Here is a 20,953-nt window from a genome sequence, read left to right as displayed (position 1 = left end):
GCCCCCAGCAGGTGGGCAGGCCCTCTGAACTCAGAATCTTCATCTCTACCCCAAAGGCTCCTCCTCCCCAACTCCCCATGCATCACTGAGAGCTCTGTCCACCCCTCCCCTTCTTTCTTGTGCAAACACTCTGAGGTGAGTTTTGGTTTTTATGCCCTTCTGCATTGTGGATGTTGCTCCCCAGAGGCTCTCACCTCTCTATCGTGGTGGTACCACTTGTCTTTACCTCCGACGCTCCCCTTTCGTGTCCCTTCCACAGGGTGGTGCCTTCCCTGATTACCCTGTTAGTCACCCCCACCTGGCACCCCGTCCCTTCTTGCACCATCTTAGGCAGCGCTTTAAGAACACCCGTGGACCCCCTTCTGTAGTTCCAGTGGCTTGCTTGCTTGTGTGTGTTGTGGGTGGGGCTGAAAGGTGGGTGAAGCCTAGATTATAAAGAGCCATTAGAACGCGTCCTCAGTACCCAGGACAACAGAGCTGGTGAATGGGAGCTTGCCTCCCCCAGGGTCAGAGGTAACTAGGATTCTTAGCCCACATGGAAGAGCTCAGCATCCTCCTTGGCACACGCAGCCTCATTAACTGCACTGGTCTAATTGGCCGTGGCTGATTTGTGCTCTTGAGGCGTTGGGGGAGGGGGACAGACATGCCTCAGGTTCCAGTGAATTACAGAATTACACATAAGTGTATCCCCTTAGAGACGCTGTGGGCAGAGGTCTTTCGTCATTTGCATCATTTAAATTATTTTATATGTGTGAGTGTTTTACCTACATGTATTTATGTGCGCCACCTGTGTGTCTGGTGGCCGTGGAGGCCAGAAGAGGAAGGGTGTTCCCTAAGGCTGTGAGCTGCCTTGTGCATGCTGGGAACTGAAGTCAGCAAGTGTTCCACTGACCTGTTTAAACCACCGAGCTGTTTCTCCAGCCCCAGAAGCCATCTCTCCATTTTATTTAATCTATTTTCCCCTCTTTTTCTCCCCGCCTCCACAGGAGAAAATAATGAATGTCAAGGGAAAAGTAATCCTGTCGACGCTGGTTGTCTCAACTGTGGTCGTCGTGTTTTGGGAATATGTCAACAGGTAATTATGAAGCCAGCTAGAGTGATGGGGATGGAACAGCCGTTTTCATCCTGTGTGAATGGTGCCGGCTGACTGACCAAGCAGGGCAGACATGAGGAGCTGAGCCCTAAACAGGAGTCACCCTTCCTGTGCCTCGAGCCCTGGATGGTCATTAAAACCACAGACGGTCTAGGTGACTTCTGAGTAATAATCTCCCTTCTCGCCATATCTGTAGCCTAGACCTAGAGAGAAGGCACATGAAGCCAAAAGCACAATCTCAAGTAATTTGTATAAGCAGAGACCAGAAACTCCAAGCCGGGCTGGGTGGTGCATACATGGAATCCTTGTTTTTTGGGAGGCAGAGGCAAGAGGATCCAACAAGTGTAAGACCAGGCTTGTCCACATAGTGACTTCCAGGCCAGCTATAGCCTTACAGGGAGACTGTCAATAAAATAAAATAAAATAAAATAAAATAATAAAATAAAATGGGACTGGAGAGGCGGCTTTGGCCTGCTCTGTCCTAACGTTCTGGAAAGCCCCAACTTCCCACTCTCAGTATCACTGGCGTGGTGTTCCAAAGGCCACTCCGCATCCCCCCAGAAGGAAGGCTAAGTAAGAAACTCATAGGAAGACAGCCTTCAGCTGCTCTTTCAGAGGACCCAGGTTTGATTCCCAGCCCCCACATGATGCCTCACAAACACCTGTAACTCCAGTTCCTTGTTTTCTAGACTCCATGGGCACCAGAAACACAAATGGAGCACATCCATACACGCAGGCAAAACACTCATACACATAAAATTCACAAAATAATAAGAATAAAGGGGAAAAGAGACATAAATAAAAAGCAGGTAAGAATCCCATGAGAAAACAGCCCAAAGCCCTGCAGTCCTAAGATATTTGTAGGTTTAAAGGAGCCATCCAAGTTGTTGGGTTTTGCTGCAAAAATATTAAGTTTTCCTAGTGATTCATTTGTGCCTGGCTGAAGCACTTTCCCCAACTCCCCTCAACCCCCCCCTTTTTCCTCCGCTCAGCTTTGGAAAGCAGAGTGAATGAATGTTTCCCTGTTGTCAAAGGCATCTGTGAATTAAGATCTCTGTGCTGCCTCTGCTTCTGGAAGCTCCAGTGTCTGGCCTCAGGGAGAGATATGTCTCCACAGCAAAGTCCCCGCCGGCCCCTAAAGAAGGGACACCGTCTGAGTGCGCTGTTCCACTTGAGCAAGTCCAGAGCTAGCCGGAGAGCAGTCACAGTAGATTACCGTTTCCACAGTGGCGCAGGTTTTTAGTGGCCTGCGGGTTCTGTGATCTGGGTTGACATCTGATTTATCTCTTTCAGAATTTTGAATTTCAGAGTTGGAGGATGACTCACAGGAACTCCCTTGGTTACAAGAAACCGAAACGGTCTCCTTAGGTACAGGAAGGACTAGGAGTGGCAGAAGACACACGGTTCAAAGGGTGGCAAACGTAAAGCCACTTCTAGAATGTTAAGCTGTTTCCTTCTGAATAGCTGGTTTTGAGAAAAAGCATGACTAGTTAAGGCGTGACTGACTACAAAGGTCTGGAAACTAGGACATTGGAATTGAGGAAGCTAGTCAGGTGTGGCCACCCTTGGGCTCTTGGGGGCTGATAGAGCATCCTGGCCAGACCATCAAGCTATACCGCTTGGTTGGTCCTGGGCTTCTTTTACTGCCTGTGTGACCTTGGCCAAGTTCCTCAGCTGTCCCGGTCTTCAGTTCTCCACCTTTGAAAATGAGGGTACTGTCCCAAGTGCGGCGGATCATGCCTGCTGTCCCCACGCTTGAGTGGCTGAGGCAGGAGGATCACTTTGAGTTGAAGCCAACCTGGGTTACACAGTAAGGTTAAGGCCAGCCTGAACTACGGAATGAGACTCTGTCAACACACACACACACACACACACACACACACACACCCCACTCTAAAAACAAACAGCAGAAATCATAGCTCAGTGGTAGAGCTCTTCCTGGCTTGTACAAGGGCCCAGGTTCCATCTCCACACCACAGATGAGCAAACAAGAAAGCTCCCCCTGTCGCCATCACCTTCACCTTAGTCATCTCTGTCACCATAGCCAGGTACCACAACGTGGGCGGCTTCAACAGCAGGAACTTACCTCTGTGTTCTCAAGGCCAGAGAGTCTCAGATGAAGATGCCGTCCTTGTCAGATCCCAGGTGAAGCTTTCTCCTTGGCTTGCAGACAGACACCTTCTCCCCAGACCCAAACGTGATGGAGAAGAAGCAACTTGGAATTGTTTCCTTTTCTTATTAAAAAAACAAACAAACAAACAACAACAACAAAACACTAACTGCATCATGTGGTCCCATCCTTATATGCCTATTTAAACCTAGTTATTTTTCAGACACCCACCTCCAAGTGCCACATGTTGGGGACAGGGTTTCAATAGACACAGGGTGGCCACATTCACTGCACAGTAGCAGGTATGCCCCAAGGGGCAAAACATGGCATCAGGATCGTGGCAGATGGAAGAAATTACTCCAAGGGCTGGGATTGTCCAAGAGAGGAAGTGCCCTCCAAGGCTGGAGCACTTGTTTGGGTGGCCATCAAGCCGTGAGCTGAGTTTGCTTAGACAACTTTGGTGTTGTCTAATTAGAACTGTGCCTCTGTCTTTTGAGTGGCTCACAGAATGAAGAGATGATGACTTAAAGAGCTGGCTCACTGGTTAAGAGTGTTTGCTGCTTTTTTGGAGAACCTGGGTTCAGTTTCTTAGCACCCTCATTGGGCGGCAGGTCGCAGCTGCCAGTAACTCCAGCTCCAGGGGATCCAGTGCCCTCTTCTGGCCTCCATAGGTACTGCACACATGGGGCATTTCCCTTCTTCCCCCCTTCCCCCTCTTTCTCTCCACCTGCCCCCTCTCTCTTACACACACACACACACACACACACACACACACACACACACACACACACACACACACTGAAGGCTCAAGAGCCCATATAGGCGTGGCTACTCAGAAGAAGTGCTATATTTGCTTTAAGACTCGAGCCCTGGGTCAAGTCTGGCTGCTTCAGGGTAGTTGTTTGATGCTGAAACTCTAGATACATTGTTTTCTGACTCATGAGATCACTTGATTTTCTGCAAGAGTTCCCAGAGGGAACAGGTCTCTGCTACTGTCCAAACGGGCCATGCAATGACCTGAGGCTGACCAAGGGTGTTCACTCTAGAGAGGCAGGTGACACTGTGTTCAAAGGGATTTAATGTAACTAAGTGAATATATCCAACAAATAGTAAATAAATCATTTAAAAATAACATTGCCTTCTGGGCCAGTCAGGGCTACAGTGAGACCCTGTGTCAAAAAAATAATAATAGGGGTTGGAGAGATGGCTCTGGCTCAGTGGTTAAGAGCACTTGTTGCTTCTTTGGAGGAACCCTGATTTGAATCTCAACACCCAAATGGTGGCTTACAATCATTTGTAACTCTAGTTTCAGGGGATCTAATGCCCTCTTCTGGTCTCCAAGGGATCAGGCACAAAAGTGATGCACAGATGTACATGCAGGCAAAACATCTATATGCTGCATCATCGTCATCATCATCATCATCATCATACATGCAGGCAAAACACCTATATGCATAATAGTAGTAGTAGTAGTAATAGTAATAATAATAATAACAATAATAATAATAATAGACCATGACCCAGGAAAGCATTTGATTAGAAGGTTTTTGGAAATAAAATGTCATTCTAGAGCTGGAAGAAGTATTAAAAGTTAATATAACGACTGACTAGAGGGGAAGTCGCTCTCCCTGGCCTAGCCTTTTGGGTGCTGGTTAAAGCAACAGCCTTGGGGTCTGCTTTGCCAAAGGGATCTGAGCCGAATGTGCCAAGCTGTTTCCTGGCAGGAAGATTAAATCCTCAGTGTGTGGGCCGGTAGGCCACAGTCTTTTCACCTTCCCCAGCCTCCTCATTGCCCAGCGTCTGAGAATGTGGCAGAGGGGGACTTCCTGTCACCGAACAGCTGGCTGACTCTGAAAGAGAGGGAGAGAAGGGAGAAAAATCCCCAAAATGAGAACAGGAATTGAGAGTGTTTGGATGCTCCCTTCCTTTCCTCAGTGATGCCTGTGGGAATCCCCTGCGAATTAAAGTGTAATGACATGTTTTTATTTGTTTGCCTTTAGCCAAGAAGGCTCTTTCTTGTGGATTTACCACACAAAGTAAGTGCTCTGAACTCTGTGTCTATTGGACGTCTCCATCTCCTCAGTCCCCTCTATCTCTCTCTACACACTCCAAAGAGGGATGCTCTGGCCATAGTGTGGGGAGGAGAGAGGCCAGGAGAGATAGCTGGACCCCTAGGGCCCCGAGGTCAGAGCTGTATCCGCCAGTCCCCAGACTGGTCTTTATAGAACGGTGACTCGTTTTTTTTTTTGCCCTGGGTTCTGGTTGGGGACTCTGCATGGGGTCATGGGGATTACTCCTGGCTGACTATGAAAGAACCCAGGGAGCCGGTGCTGCCCAGGCAATGCTGGAGGGGCTGAGGGAAGAGCCATGTTAAGCTCTAGTTTCGGGAAGCTCTGAACAAATCATTCTTCCTAAGAGCTTTCAGATCACCTTAGCCTTCCCTTGAGTGTAATTCATTCCCTGAGGTTACACCTGGCCCGGCTGAGGGACCTTGGCATCCTGCTCAAAGCTACCCTAAGCCTGTATTTTAGCCATAAAAATGAGAATCAGTGTGAAGCTTTTCTTTGGGATTGCCAAGGTCATGTGAAAGGGCACACTGGGGTTACCAAATCAGTGGTGTTTTTCTTGGTGTGTGGGATGTGCACGTGGGCGCGCATGCATCTGTAGTTGTGCTTGCCTTTGTGTGTGTGTCAGAGGTCGACTTTAGTATCTTCCCCTGTTATTCTCTGCCTTAATTTTGGAGACAGAGTCTCTTTCTGAAGCCAGGTACCATCATTTTTGCCTACACTGGCTGGGCAGCCATTCCCAGGATCCTTTTGTTTCCATCGCCCGCCCCTGCGCCCCACCTAAGTGCTGGGATTCTAGCCGTCTGACTTGTGAGTGAATGCTGCAGATCTAAACTCAGGCCCTCACCCTTTAGAAACAAGCACTTTACCTACTGTGTGCATGTGAGCGTGTGTGTGTGTGTGTGTGTGTGTGTATGTGTGTATGTAAATGTGGTGGATAATTTGGTTCTTTCCTTCTACTCTATGGGTTCCAGGAATTGAACTCAGGTCATCAGACTTGGTGGCAAGTACCTTTTTACCCACAGAGACATCTTGCTGGCCTTTCTTTTTCTGTTCCTTGTGGAATTATTATTATTATTATTATTATTATTATTATTATTATTATTATTATTATCATCATCTTTCACAATTAGTATAACCACACCATTGTGCCATTCACCACTCAGGTGCTTCCGGAGGCAGATGACCTCTAGAGTGGGTTTCTTAGCCAGGTGTGCCACAGTGTGCCTGTCATTGCAGCCAGGGGCCAAGTGGAAGGACAGCTGAGCTAGTGAGCTCGAGACCACCCTGAACTACGTGCCAAGATCCCATCTGAAAACGACATCCCTAACGCTGTGCGCCTAGAGTTACCTTGTCACCGTATCCAGCCCCACCCCTTTCATCCAAGAGACCAAATTATCTCAAGTCGGGCCTAAGAGCTTTTATAACTAGTAGTCTTTCTTTCTTCCCCCCCCCCCTTTTCCTTTCTTTTCTTTTCTTTCTTTTTCTAGACAGGGTTGCTCTGTGTAGCCTCGTCTGTCCTGGACTTATAACTAGTTTTCTAACATCCCCTTGGGCAATCTTCACAGTTCCAGAAGTCGTCACTGATTGGGCAACTGGAATTTTCCTCCGACATTACACACCTGCACTCATTGTTAGGAAGGTGCATTATTTTAATTAAGTTCACCTTCATCACAGCCACGTTCAAGCTCACCAAGCTCTCCCATGTGTGCTGCTCACTGGGCATTCCAAACCCTCCATGGAATGGTGGTCATCGACCATCCTTTTCAGAGGAGAAAGCTGGGGCTTACACGGGGTGTGTGTGGACCACAGGCTGGATTAACAATGAGTAAGGGATCCGGATGGGTTCATTCATCCATGACGCTGGCAGAGGATCCATGGCCTCCTCACGCACTCCTGCCTTACTGAACTCATCCAAGGAATCTCTTTTCTGTTGTTGTAGTTGTTGTTCTTAATTTCTATTGCTATTGTGTGTGTAGTTGTGTGTATGTGTGTACGGTGTATATCTGATTGCAGGTGCATGCATACCACAGCACACATGTTGAGCTCAGAAGACACCTTTTGGGAGACAACTCTGTCTGTCTTTCCGCTGTGGGTTCTGGGAATCAAACTCAGATGGTCAGGCTTTCACGGCAAGCAGTTTTACTGTATGAGCCATCTCACCAGTTCGGAGGAATCTACCTTACAAGTGGAGTTCTGAGGATCTCCCCTCTCTCTTCTCCTCCCTCCCTCCCTTCTTCCGGTGGCCTTTTCTTTCTCCAGTTAAGGGTTGAAGATCAGGCATGGTGGCGCAGGCCTTTAATCCCAGCACTCAGGAGGCAGAGGCAGACAGACCTCTGTGAGTTCGAGGCCAGCCTGGCCTACAAAGTGAGGCTAGAACAGCCAGGACTACAAGAGAAACCCTGTCTCAAAAAACAATAAATAAATAAATAAATAAATAAATAAATAGATGTTGTCTCTGTGTGTGTGTGTGTGTGTGTGTGTGTGTGTGTGTGTGTGTGTGAAAGATCAAGCTGAAGTTTAAATTTCAGAATAGACAAACAACAGAAATGTCCCTTGGAGGGCTTTTCTAAAAAGTCTCTCCTACTTCTGAAATAACAGAAGGTTACAAGGTCTAACCTCTGACCAGCATGGTGGCCAAAGAGGCAAACCCTGCACTTTTTACCCACAATGCCTAGGAATCAGTGCTCAGTGCCATGGATGCCCCAGTCCACCCAGTGCCATGGATCCTCCAGTCCACCCAGTACCACGAGACTCGTGCATTCTCTACCTTGAGACACGAAGCATAAAAGAGTCCCATACTGCCCAGATACCTGTGCTTACCAATCTTGTTTTCTCTTTGTACACAGGACCCACAGTTATCAAGAAGAGGATGTAGAAAGAGGGAAAGAAAAGGAAAAACATGAAAACAGTATTCAAGAGCCTCCGCTGTGGGACTGGTTCAATCCGAAGTAAGAGCAGAGAGTATTCTCACCACAGGAGCTGGCTGGAGGTGGGGCCAGTGCAGGCCGCGTGGGGGATGCTGAGCATGGTGCCCGCAGGAGTGGGGTGTCTTAGCGTCTATTATGGCTAAGAAGCTGAGATCTGGGTACGTTGAACCAAACAGACTGAGCACTGTGGTAACTGCGACAGGAAATGGCCAGTGGTAGGTGAAGCACAAAACACTGAACAAAAAGAGCCTTACACGTGACATAGAACACTGTGGAAATCCACAGGATCTGGAGTGGGCCAAGAAAACTCTCTCTAGATTCAGTTAACGTATTTGTGAAGTAGACATTACGAGCTGAGAGATTTATTGGGCCATGAATTCACCCTTTACACAAATGCTTATCAGGAACTAGGATTTATTAGTTGGTTATTTGCCATACCGCTGCTCCCTGCGGACTCATGTTTTCAGACACTAGCCCAAAGCATTGAGCCTAAACTGGCTATAGAAAACAAACCAAGAGCTAGGGAGTTGGCACAGTGGGTAGAGTGCTCGTGTGAGGACTGGAGGGCAGCCCCCTGGGGAGCCGTGCAAAGCCAGCCGCGATGGCACGCACATGCAGTGGTGACCGGGTACCTGCATCGAAGTGGAAACACAGACAGCCAGGCTGGTGTAGGAAGTAGGAACAAGAAACCCTGCCTCAGACATGGTGGGGCGTGAGGACAGTCACCTGTCTGACCTCTACGTGTGTGCCGTGGAATGTGTATGCCTACACACTCCATACATACCACATGCACACATGCACACATGAGACTGAAATAGAATAGACTATCAAAGTGCATCACACTCAAGATGAGTATTCATAAGTGGAATTTTGTTTCTATGGATGTGTATGTATTTGGATGTAATATAAACTATTTATTCATTTGATCACAACCAAATCTATATTTCTCAGCAGGAATTATGGCTTTAGAAAACACTATGGTAGGTATTGCGTTGGGGACAATGTGGTACACGTAAGAAGTTCCTGACCTTGAGCTGGGGTTGTGTAGCTCGGTAGCAAAGTATGTGCTTATCATGTGTGAAGACCAATGCATAAAGAAGACGAGGAGGAGGAAGGAAAAGGGAGGAGGTAGGGAAGAGGGGGAGGAAGTGGGGGGGATTCATAGTCCTATAGGACAGTTGATGTGAAACTAGTATTTGACACAGTTACTGAGGTCATGTGATCAACTGACTAGAAATATGTGGTTTAGCAACTAAGAACAGAACCGCCCAGGGTGATGGACTTGTGAGTGGTGGTGGCATGGCATTACTAGGAAAGGGATGAGAGGAGCAGACAGAGGCTTGGCAGCTGGGAGGTGGCACTGTGTGGTGCAGGTGTCAAGGAGCTCCTGGGTGGAGGGACTCAGGTGCTCACCAGCTTGGCTGGAGATGGAGGATGAGGTGCCATCAAAGTACAGGCAGCAGGGAGATCTGTAGATGAGGGCATCCGGGTGGGGGACCTGATGTGTTCTGTCTCAATGATGGAGGAGCTGGAGGAGAAAAAGAACCCTCAGGGAAGCAGGAACAGCTGTAGAGGAAGGAGAGAGAGAGAGAGAGAGAGAGAGAGAGAGAGAGAGAGAGAGAGAAAGAGAGAGAGAGAGAGACAGAGACAGAGACACAGAGAGAGAGAGACAGAGAGACAGAGAGACAGAGAGAGAGAGAGAAACAGAGAGAGACAGAGACAGAGAGACAGAGAGAGACAGAGAGACAGAGAGAGAGAGCGCACTGCCTCATCCTTCAGGAGGGATCTTGGGCCCTGGAGAAACTGGATGTGTTCTGGCAGGTCCACTTATTTCTCAGGATAGGAGACTCTTGCCACTGTGCCAGAGTCGGGGGTCTATCCCGCCTCTGTCCTGTGATAGGCTAGGCAGTGGGGCAGCTGCCTGGGAGAGACTATGAGTGTAAAAAGTTGGGAGCACTGCAGCTTTGCAAAGCCTCTTCGATGGGGATGAGGTCCAGGGGCCTGGACAGATAGAGGTGGCCCCTGAGCACCTTCTTGAAGAGGATGCGACAGTCTTACCGTGGCATTTGCACCGTGAATGAGTTACTGTGGGCAGAGGGAAGAAACAGGCCACAGCCACCTCATGCCCTACTCAGCTTCCCTTGGAAATGAATAGCAAACAAATGTAAAAAGAATATGGCTTGGAGCCAGGTGCGATGGCGCATGCCTGAAATCCCAGCACTCTGGGAGGCAGAGGCAGGATCTCTGTGAGTTCAAGGCCAGCCTGGTCTACAAAGTGAATTCAGGATAGCCAAGGCCATATAGAGAAACCCTGTCTCAAAAAACAAACAAACCAAAATATGTATGGCTTTGTGGGCTATGGAGACGTCTTAGTCAATAATGTGCTTGCCTTGCAAGCCTGAGAACCCAAGCTTAATCCCCAGAATGCATTAAAACACACACACACACACACACACACACACACACACACACACACACACACACACACACACACCCCAAAACCCAGATGTAGGGGAATTCACTTGCAATTTCACACTGGAATATGGGGGCAGGTGGATCAGTGTAGCCCTGGGCAGCCACTGTATCCTAATTTGTGAGTTTTAGACCAGTGAGAAACTCCCTCCCTGCCCCCCCCCACCTCTCTCCATACACATGAATGACGGGCACCTGAGAAACAACACCCAAGAGTGCCCTCTAGTCTCCACTTTGAGTGTGCGCGCACACACACACACACCTACACATGCACACACACACCTACACATGCACACACACACCTACACATGCACACACACAGATACTGGTTTTAACTACCATCACATTAAAAGCCTTCTCCAGAACGGGGCGTGGTGGCTCATGCCTTTAATCCCAGCACTTGGGAGGCAGAGGCAGAGGCAGGTGGATCACTGTGAGTTCGAGGCCAGCCTGGTCTACAAAGTGAGTCCAGGACAGCCAAGGCTACACAGAGAAACCCTGTCTTGAAAAACCAACAAAACAAAACAAAACAAAACAAAACAAAAAACAACAACAACAAAAATCCCAAAACCAAAACCAAAACAAGCAAACAAACAAAAAGCCTTCTCAAGGTACCAAAATATGTTTCTTGAATAAGTGACTGAATAAGTAACTAAATACCACTTTTTAAAAAATTGTGTATCAGTGTAGCCTTTCCTGTGAACCACCACAGATCCAGTCCAGTGTAGAGTGTGCATGTTTCCACACCGTGGCCTCTGCTTTCTGTCTTGGTCACTCCTGGCCATTATCCGTTCTCACTTGTCCCTCTTCCTACCACAGGAGTGTCTGGGCACTGACGCATCACGTCCTCTTCTTCGTTGTAGTCTACTTTCCATTTTGCCCCAGCCCGTCTCCTGGCGTAAGACAGCACGGAGAGCCTGGCTCTCACGGCTGTGTCTTTGGCACACGTGCTTCTGAGCCCTGACTTGTATCAACCTGCCTGCTGCCATCTCTCTTTGCCCAGATCACAGGACCCACATGGATTTCTCAATTTTGACCCAGCCCTGTTCTTTCTCACTTTTCATCTCGGTAAATAGTTCACTCCGAGTCTGGGAGAATTTTTTTTTTGTCTTTGTCCACTTATAGGCTAATTCTTTTATCAATTCTTGCTCTCAGATTCTTAACACACGCTCTCTCCACTCCACAGCCACCCCTCCCCCCATTCGTGCTGCCCTCGGCTCTTTCATGGGTTACTACAGAATGAGTACCCAGTCTCCTATGTGATCCATAAGAATTTTAAATATTGATTCATTTATTTGTGTGTGACAAGGCGCTCCTGTGTAAGTCAGAGGACAACCTGTGGGAGTTGGTTCTTCCTCTGGGTGGGAGTCTGGGATCAAACTCTGGCTGTCAGGTCTCACGCAAGGGCCTTTGCCTGCTGAGCCATCTTGCCGGCCTCATTCACAGAATTTTAATACTTGCTCTAGCTGGCCCTTGGATACCACTAATGTACCTGTGCGTAGAGACATTCAGCCGAGAACAAACCCCCGGTAAAGCTTTACTTCAGGAGGTCTGTGATTTTTTTTTTCCTTGAAGCTTTCACCCTGTGTGGTGGATGTGAGCATGCTAAGGTCACAGCGTTGAGTGCCCCATTCAGAAGGAAAGGCTTTGAGGGCCTTGCCTGCCATCTCTTCCTCCTTCCTTCTCGAACCGCATCATGGTGATGCTGGCTAAGGCAGTTGACGGTATCACAGTGGCTTCTTTGGGGGGATGAGGTTGTGGGCTTTGATGACTGTGCTGGCTTCAGGCACAGGGCCCCCCTCCTCTCACTCCCCCCACCCCCACCCCCTTGCTCACACCTGCACTTCCAAGCTGTTGTCTGGTTTCTCAGTCAAGGGTCACGGACATGCTATAATTGTCAGTGGAACTGAACAATTAACTGCTGGCAAACGGGACGCTTCAACTTTTAATTTAGCTTTAATTTTTAATAGTGCTGTTTTGTCTTCAGGCTCAAAAGAAGCTCTTCATTTCAAGTGACCAAAGTGGACAGTGGATTTCTTCCAGTCAGGGCCTGAGGGGTCATGCAGCTAAGGAGTGGCTGGTGGGTTGAGCACCCACGGGATTTGAGGGGCTCTCAAGGGGAAGAACTGGATGTCATCTCCCTGGGCCAGGGCTTAACTTCAGTTTGGCTCTTTGTATAAATAAATTAAGCAACCAGTGGCTCAGTCCCCTTCTGTAGCCTCACTGGACATGACAGTGGGTGCTGGCCGTGGCTGCTGAGGACATTAAATGCAGGAGTGAAAGGCCTGTAGTTAGCTCCTGTATACACAAAACATTACATTTAGGCCTAGTCCCTCTTTTTACTGAAACAGTGCAATGCTGCCTGCTCCTATACAACAAGCACGACCAAAGGAGTTGGCTCGGTTCCAGCTACTGAGGCGTCCTTGACAGGCAGAATCAACAACGCAGCAAATGAGGCTGTGGTAGGTGAGGGAGAACACGTTCACGGACCGCAGGTTTTGAGAAATGGAATCTGTGTATGCTTATTTATTTTTCCCTTTTTGTTTTGAAACGAGTCCCCCGATAAAGCCGGAGTGCAGCAGGATAACGCTCTACAGGTGAGCAACCCACAGAGCTGGCTCCTGTGAGCTCCCAACACCAGCGGCACAAACCCTTGTCATAGTTCAGCGCTGACGACATGCCTCGGTACCTGCAGAGTGGACCAAGGCAAAATCTGGGGTTTCACCAGATTTTTATCAATAGGGCAATGAATGTCCACTTAAGGAACAGCAGGAACTGGAGCTCAAAGCACTAGACCCCAGAGAAAGACTCTCTTGGGGTCAAGTCCCACCGTTCCCCCTTAGTAGCTGTGTGGCTGCAGGCAAATTACTTAACCTCCCTGTTGCAGGCTCCTAATTGGTTAAATAGGAAACAGTTGGTTACTTGCACATGGCGCTGACATAATGTAATGTCCTGTACTCCTGCTCAGAGCACTGGCACTTAAGACTGCTTTAATGACAGAGGGGATACAGTTGACTTCAGCAGTGACCCTGTCTCAGAAGAAAGAACCTTCTTTGGTAACCAAGTCTCCTAGGAAGTGCCCCATGTTCATCTATGTAATTGTCAGCATCCATGACCAGTGATAATGGCTTTGGACACACTAGTAAGTTTTCCTGAGCCTTGCTTCTCATACCTGGATAATGGAGACAACGTGTCACAGGCCTGTGATAAGGACAAGCTTGCCTAGGGTTGGTACAGAGTCCCCTACAGCATCTCTCATGGCTGAGGGGAGCCCCGAAGACCTGTGCCCACCCTGCAGCAGGCACGCCTGGTATGCTAGAGATGGAGCCGAGACTCACTCTGAGGTCTCAAGCAAGCTGGCACGAGGCACCAGGTGGCCAGGAGAGCAGGTGGCCAATAGGTCTTTCCCTGCCCTGCCAGGACACCAAGTGGAGGGCCTTCCAGCTGTTGCAGGAAGAAAGAGAGGCCAGCCAGAGGCAATACAGACTGGGATGGGAGATGGAAGGCACCTCAAGAGTTAGAGAGCAGAGCCTGGGAGTGGGCAGCTGCCCACTCTCCCCAGCAGGCTCCCTGTAGCTGCTTTGCTAATGACAGGCCCAGGTTTGTGCCAGCTACCCTGCCCTCCGGCTACCATGAAAGGTGCAGGCAACATTTCTCCTGGCTCCTTGCAGCAGCGGCAGGGCTGTGTGTGCAACCACCGAGATCCAGGGTGTGCCCCAGTCTCCTTGCAGCCCTGCTTGCACCCCCAGTTGGGTGCCTGTGAAGCACAGGCAAAGGCCAAGTCAGGGCCAGGGCCATCCAAGGGCAGGACTTCAGCTCTGGGAGCCAGGGAGGCTTAGGTTCAATACCAGGCAAATGCTGGGCAAAGCGAAGTGAGCATGGTCAAGGAATGGTCCACCCACCCAGCACCTATGTCTGTTCCACATGAGCTGGAGGTCCAGGATGAGTCTTTGCCTCGCTCCTGCCTAGACTCCACCCCTGCTGGGCTCTGCTGCTTCCTGTTTTAACTGCAGTCACTGTTGCTACCTGTCTGGCTCCCTGTGTTGGTGTGCTCGGTCTCATTCAAGCATTCTGAGTAATGGAAAAAGACTCCTCGTCCCTTTTATGTTCCTAGTGAAGAGACAAATGTGGGCAGTGTGTGTGTGTGTGTGTGTGTGTGTGTGTGTGTCTGTGTGTCTGTGTGTCTGTGGGGGTGGGGCAGGCGGCGGGCGGGGGCAAGCGGGGTGTCTTGCCAGAGCCTTGCTTTCCAGCCATGGCTGTGCTGTGCTCCACGGAGTCCCTTCCTTTCTGGGCACTTCTACATCCCTATCTGTAAAATGGCACTGGTGTCATGAGTGTTACCCCGGGGCAGCCCTTATAACACACTAAGAGACCAGGAGTGGGGCTGGAGAGACAGCGCATGGCTACAAAGCTCTCACTCTGCTATGCAAACCTGAGTTCCCGTCTCAGCGAAGAGTCCCAACAGCGGCCCTGAGTGTGCGCACACACTGCAGTCACATACGTGCCAGTGTGCATAACACACATGCAGATGTTTTACAAGTTCTAAAGATGAGAGAGAGAGGCTGGAGAGATGGCTCAGAGGTTAAGAGCTCTTCCAGAGGTCCTGAGTTCAATTCCCAGCAACCACATGGTGGCTCACAACCATCTACAATGTGATGCCCCTTTCTGGCCTGCCTATGTACACCCAGGCAGAGCACTGGATAATAGTGATGATGATGATGATGATGATGATGACGACGGCGACGAGAGAATAGTGAAAATAGGAGGAAGGAGGTTATTTGGTGTGTCCACATTGGCAAGAGTAACAAATAGAGGTCTTATAATTCTATCTTTGGGGCACAGATGGCCATTTAGGTTTAAGTACCAAGCAAGAGGTGTCCGTAACTATCCGTTAAGTGTGTGGTCCTGCCCACCACTGGCCCATCCTTGCCACCACAGCAGTCTGTCCTTCAGTGTGGTTTCACAAGTTGGTAGAACTATGTGAGACCCCTTACTAGGAAGACAAGTCCGCCCACCCCCCCCCCACTACCCCGCTTAGCTGGTACCAGGCCTCAGCGTCAGACAGCTGGGGAAGTTCTGGGAAGGGCATAGGCATGTCCTTAGAGTGTCTTCACTGCCAGTGACGCCAGCAGCCCCTTAGTCTGGGGCTCTTTTCCAGCCAAAGGCAGACAGGAAGAGCCTTTTCTCTCTCGGCTCTGACTTCGTTCTCTCACCCACCCTGCGTCACCTCTTAGGGGCTTCTTAAGCTTTGGTGGTATTCTCAGGGATAAGTAACAACCCAAGTATGTCAGTCACAGACTGGAGAGAAAAGCAAAGGTGTCGGGGATGTGGGTTTTTGGTAGAGTGCCTACCTAGCGTACATGAAACCCCGAGTTGGATTCACAGCTCTTCATAAAGGGGGTATGGTGGTTCATGCCTGTAACCTCAGCTCTTGGAAGATGGAGGAAGGAGAGTCAGAAGTTCAGGGTGATCCTTGGCTACAAAGGGAGGTTGAGACAGCCTGGGCTACATGAATAAGCCGTGCCTCATGGTATCACTAAACGAGAATCCAAGATGGTGCCTGGGCAGCCCTCCGCGGTGCCTGGGCCCGGTGCTTCCGCTACAAGTGCCATTCCTGCTCAGGCATTTGGGATGGAGATAGAATCAGGAGCCATGGATGGTTGCCACGGAGAGATCTTGCCTGGCCTCTTTTTCCTTAGCCAGTCTCTCACCTTAGCATAAGTGTTGTGACTCATGGCGTTGTATGTTTTGTCACCAGGAACCGCCCGGAGGTTTTGACTGTGACCCCGTGGAAGGCGCCAGTTGTGTGGGAAGGCACTTACGACACAGCTCTGCTGGAAAAGTATTATGCCAGACAGAAAATCACCGTGGGGCTCACAGTCTTTGCTGTGGGAAAGTAAGCGTCTTGCCCTTGAACTTTTTCTCGTTCTACAGTCAAGGTATTTGTGAGGGGGATCCGTGGCCCCACAGAGGCTGTAGTCTGAGTTACTAGACAGGAGATTTCTCCCTCCTTTCTGATGAAGGCCGAGGGGAGAAAAATCAACAGTAGGTAAGCCTACCCATTCCTACCACAGAGAGGAGGTAAAGGGTCTTCAATGCCACCAGAACCCAGAACTAACCGCACACCTGCCACTCTTTCCTCCCTGGCCTACAGGGCTTTCCTGGGGAGTCCCCAAATGCCAGCTGCTAAGACTGGTTACAGTAACTCCCACTTCCTTCTTCAGAGCATTTCATGAAGGAAAATTGTACTCATTCGTACTTGAAGGTCAAGCTATGTTATTGGTTATAAAGCATAACCTGTTTTTGTTTCCTTACTGAATGAAGTGCTTACCCCAAAATAAAACGTTAAGTTTCCTTTCCTCTTCTTTTTTTCTTTTTCTTTCATTTATTTATTTGAGTCAGAGTTGCATTTTCAAGGAGATGGCTTTTTTGTTGTTGTTGTTGTTTCTTCATTTTTGTTTTTCAAGACAGGATTTTTCTGTGTAGCCCTGGCTTTTAAATATGAAATATGAACCACACAACATACATGGCATAAGATTTATTGTTAGAGGCATGGAGAGAGAGGGAAGGGGGCACCCCAGAGGGACAGAGAGAGAGAAAGAGAGAGGAAAAGGAAGAGAGAGCAAGAGAGACAGGAAGAGAGGAAAAAGAGAGAGGGCGTGGGGGGAGGAGGCTGGGAGGAGGGGAGTTGGCCCATTTTATAATCCTGGGAAGAGGCACACCTAGTGGCTGGCAGGTAATGACATCATAGGTTGATAGGCAGCTCGGGGGCAATATGCTAACACTGGCTGTCCTAGAACTCACTGTTGACCAGGCTGGCCTTGAACTACCTCTGCTTCCCAAGTGCTGGGATTAAAGGTGTGTGCCACCACCGCCGGGTTTGTTTTAAGAAAGGCTAAGTGCCGGGTGTGGTGGCGCACGTATTCAATCCCAGCACTTGGGAGGCAGAGGGAGGCAGATCGCTGTGAGTTCAAGGCCAGCCTGGACTACAGAGAGAGTCCAGGACAGCCAAGGCTACACAGAGAAACCCAGTCTCAAAAACTCCCATGTACAAAAGGGGTAGGAGCACGTTGCCCTGACTTTGAGCTTTGATAAGATAGGACCTAAAAGAAGACACTGTGATGAGATCACAGGAACCCCCCACACAATTGCTCAGATGTCCTTGTCTTTGGGAAGTCCTGACTTTGCTCAGTGTGCTGACTCCCTGACCTTTCACTAGAGGAATTTGTATTGTTTAGGGATTGGAGTCAGGGCCCAGCTCAGCAAACCGTGTAGGCACAGATAAGACAGCCACTCTGCACATTGATTTGATCCTGGTGTTTCCCGCAAAGGAACAGAACGTTACCCACTGTCCCACAGTGCTATCAATCGTCCGATCACAACTCTGCAGAAAGCCAGAAAACAGAACGGCAACAAAAGGCCCTGGGAGTCCCTCCCACATCCTAGTGAAAGCTGTGCTTCCAGCTAGGCAACTCTGCAACAGGGCTACACATAGAAACTCAGGCTCCAAAACCCATAAGACATCATCAACAATAGCAAAACCACTTAGAATGCACTTAGTACATCTGGACCTTGAGGGAGGCGTGGCAGCTTGCTTTGTCTTTTTTATGACATTGCCTGGAGCTACTTGAATTAAAAAAAAAAAAGTTAACCTTTTAAACTTTTCATTAGATGTCACAGTGTCACCACCCCACCACCACCACCACCACCACCACCCACACACACAAGAATTGTTTCCTAAACTTCAGGGCACACTGGTTTTTCTTAAAGATCAGAGTACAGAAGTCTGTCCTGACTTCTTGCCATGGAGTCTTGTCAGAGGGCCTTTGTACTACTCAGATGTATCTACCCCATCTCAAGAATCAATACTAGAAACACTTGGGCTTCCTGACACCAACAGCAACAGTGCAATTTATTTCACACACGAACCACCCGAGCATCAAGAAAAACAAAACAACAACAAGAGAAAAACAAAAAACAGAATACCAGTCACTATTGCATCCGGAACATCGTGATTGGCTACTTGTGTGCTCAGTAAACTGACTATGACCCGTCATATTCTCTGTGTAAGTTCAAGGTTTGGAAAAAGACTCTCTGACTTCTCTCTCATACTGCAGTCACCTTAGTGTGATTTGGAAGGCAGGCTGGAACTTGAGCTTGTAAAAGACATCAAATAGTCAAATTGACATGAGCTATTTATTAGAATGGCCAAAAACAAAAAACAAAAAAAAAAACCTGATGATATCAAATGTTGGAAAACATATGAAGTAACAGGAACCCTTGTTCATGTTGGGAGTACAAAATGGCGCAGCCACTTTGGAAGAAATTTTGGCAGCTCCCTGCAAAACTAAACATGCTCTTATCATAATCTAGCGATCAAATTCCTTGGAATTGACCCAAGCGAGTTGAGAACATGTCTACACAAAAACCTGCATAGATATTTTTAGAAACGTTATTCATAACGGCTAAAACTTGGAAGCAAGCAAGGCAAACGGAAAAATAAACTGCTCAAGTCAAACAATAGGATATTATTCATCGCTACAAAAGTGAGCTCTAAAGCCACAGAAAACAAGGAAGACTTTTTGTCACTTGTCACTACATGAAGAACCCAATCTGGAAAGGTTCCTGTGCTGGCTAGTTTTACGTCAACTTGACACAAGCTCGAGTCATCCCAGAGGAGAGAGCCTCAGCTGAGAAAGCGCCTTCATACGATCCAGCTGTAGGCAAGCCTGTAGGTCATTTTCTTAGTGCTTGATGGGGGAGGGTCCTAGCCCACTGTGTCAGCTCCCGCTTCCGGGTTCTTCCCTTCTTGAGTTCCTGTCCTGACTTCTTTCAATGATGAACAGCAATGTGGAAGGGTAAGCTGAGTAAACCCTTCCTTTGCGAGGTTGCTTTTGGTCTTGGTGTCCCGTCAGAGCAAGGGGCCCCTGAGCAGGACAGGTCCACACCGTTCCACTTCGGATTCTGGTTCCGGAAGAGGCAAAACTATAGTTTCAGGGAAAGAATTTTGACTGTGAGGAGCTGGGGGGGGGGAGGGGAGGGGGGAAGAAGGGAGGAGGAAAGAAGAGCCTAGAAGATTTTCAAGGCAGCAAAAGTCTTCTGAGTGATACAAAAGTGGCAGATATACCTGACACTATGCACACTTTCCAAAGTGAGCGTTAGTGTAAATGATGTGCCCTATATCAGTGTAAGTGTGTGCCAACTGTCACAAAGCTGCCGCCTGGGAAGGCTGTTCATATGTCCAGACCGGAGGTGTGTGGGTGCTCCCAATACTTCAAGCTCGGGTTTGCTCAGAATTCAGAATTATTCTAAAGGATGCTATTTAAACTTTTTTAAATTTATTTTTAATTTTATGTGTATCGCTGTTTTGTCTGCATGTGTGTCTGTGAGAGGGTGTTGGATCTCCTGGAACTGGATGGTTGTGAGCGGCCATGTAGGTGCTGGGGACCGAGGACCTCTAGTTACGAGCAACCAGTGCTCTTAACCATGGAACCATCTCTCCAGCCCCAAAGAATGCTATTTTTAAAAAGTCACACAAAAAAAGTTCAAACAGAGCTGCACCGTAGCTTAGATGACTGATTAGTATGTGTGATGCTCTAGGCTTGTTCTTAGGCACCACACAAACTGCAGATGTGGTGGCGTGGCCTTGGAATCCTAAGCAGGAGCAAGAGAAGTTCAAGGCCACCCTTGGCTGCATCGTGAGTTCGAAACCAGCATGGTGTTCATGATACTCTTTTTTTTTCTTTAATTTTTTTAATTATTAATTTATTCTTGTTACATCTCAATGGTTATCCCATCCTTGTAACCTCCCATTCTTCCCTCCCTCCCATTTTCCCCTTACTCTCCTCCCCTATGACTGTGCCTGAGGGAGATTTCCTCCCCCTGTATATGCTCATAGGGTATCAAGTCTCTTCTTGGTCATGATACTCTTGTCTCAAAAAAAAAAAGTTAAAATAAGGTAAAATCCAAGATTGTTTAGTATTTGGGTGGATTCATAACATTCTATTCATCTAGACGGTACAGTGGCATTTGAGGCAGCCCATGGGAGGCTTGTGGAATGGCCATGCAGTGTGGAAGTAGATCTGCATCCTGTGCGCCATCCTCTGTAAGTTCGAGGCCAGCCTGGTCTACAAAGCAAGTCTAGGATAGCCAAGGCTACACAGAGAAACCTTGTCTCGGGGGGGGGGGGGGGGGAGGTGAATTATGAACGCTCAGTGGACTCCGGCAACATACTCTTGCTGTGTTTGGCTTGGCCGTAGTAACACTGGCCTTTTGGGGGTGG

The 20,953-nt window shown here is 48.6% G+C and overlaps 1 protein-coding gene across 11 annotated transcripts in view; it reads left to right on the top strand.

Moving 5' to 3' along the window:
* The window catches only part of GGTA1 (glycoprotein alpha-galactosyltransferase 1 (inactive)), an 84,451-nt gene that overhangs the window by 60,782 nt on the left and 2,716 nt on the right, over positions 1-20,953 (top strand). For 7 of the 11 annotated variants that reach the window (XM_084798149.1, XM_084798145.1, XM_084798142.1 and 4 more), the window contains 4 exons: positions 987-1,075; positions 5,204-5,239; positions 8,119-8,220; positions 16,430-16,567. In XM_084798149.1, coding sequence (XP_084654275.1) covers positions 996-1,075; positions 5,204-5,239; positions 8,119-8,220; positions 16,430-16,567 — 356 coding nt within the window. In that variant the 5' untranslated portion in view covers positions 987-995. The remainder of the gene's footprint in view (positions 1-986; positions 1,076-5,203; positions 5,240-8,118; positions 8,221-16,429; positions 16,568-20,953) is intronic. The other 4 variants (XM_084798152.1, XM_084798151.1, XM_084798143.1 and 1 more) reach the window with 2 other exon arrangements.

Source organism: Acomys minous (genome assembly GCF_964271855.1).
Source record: "Acomys minous genome assembly, chromosome: 10".
Classification (NCBI taxonomy): domain Eukaryota; kingdom Metazoa; phylum Chordata; class Mammalia; order Rodentia; family Muridae; genus Acomys; species Acomys minous.
The sequence above is the reverse complement of the archived record's forward strand: the minus strand, read 5'-3'. Positions and strand labels throughout refer to the sequence as shown.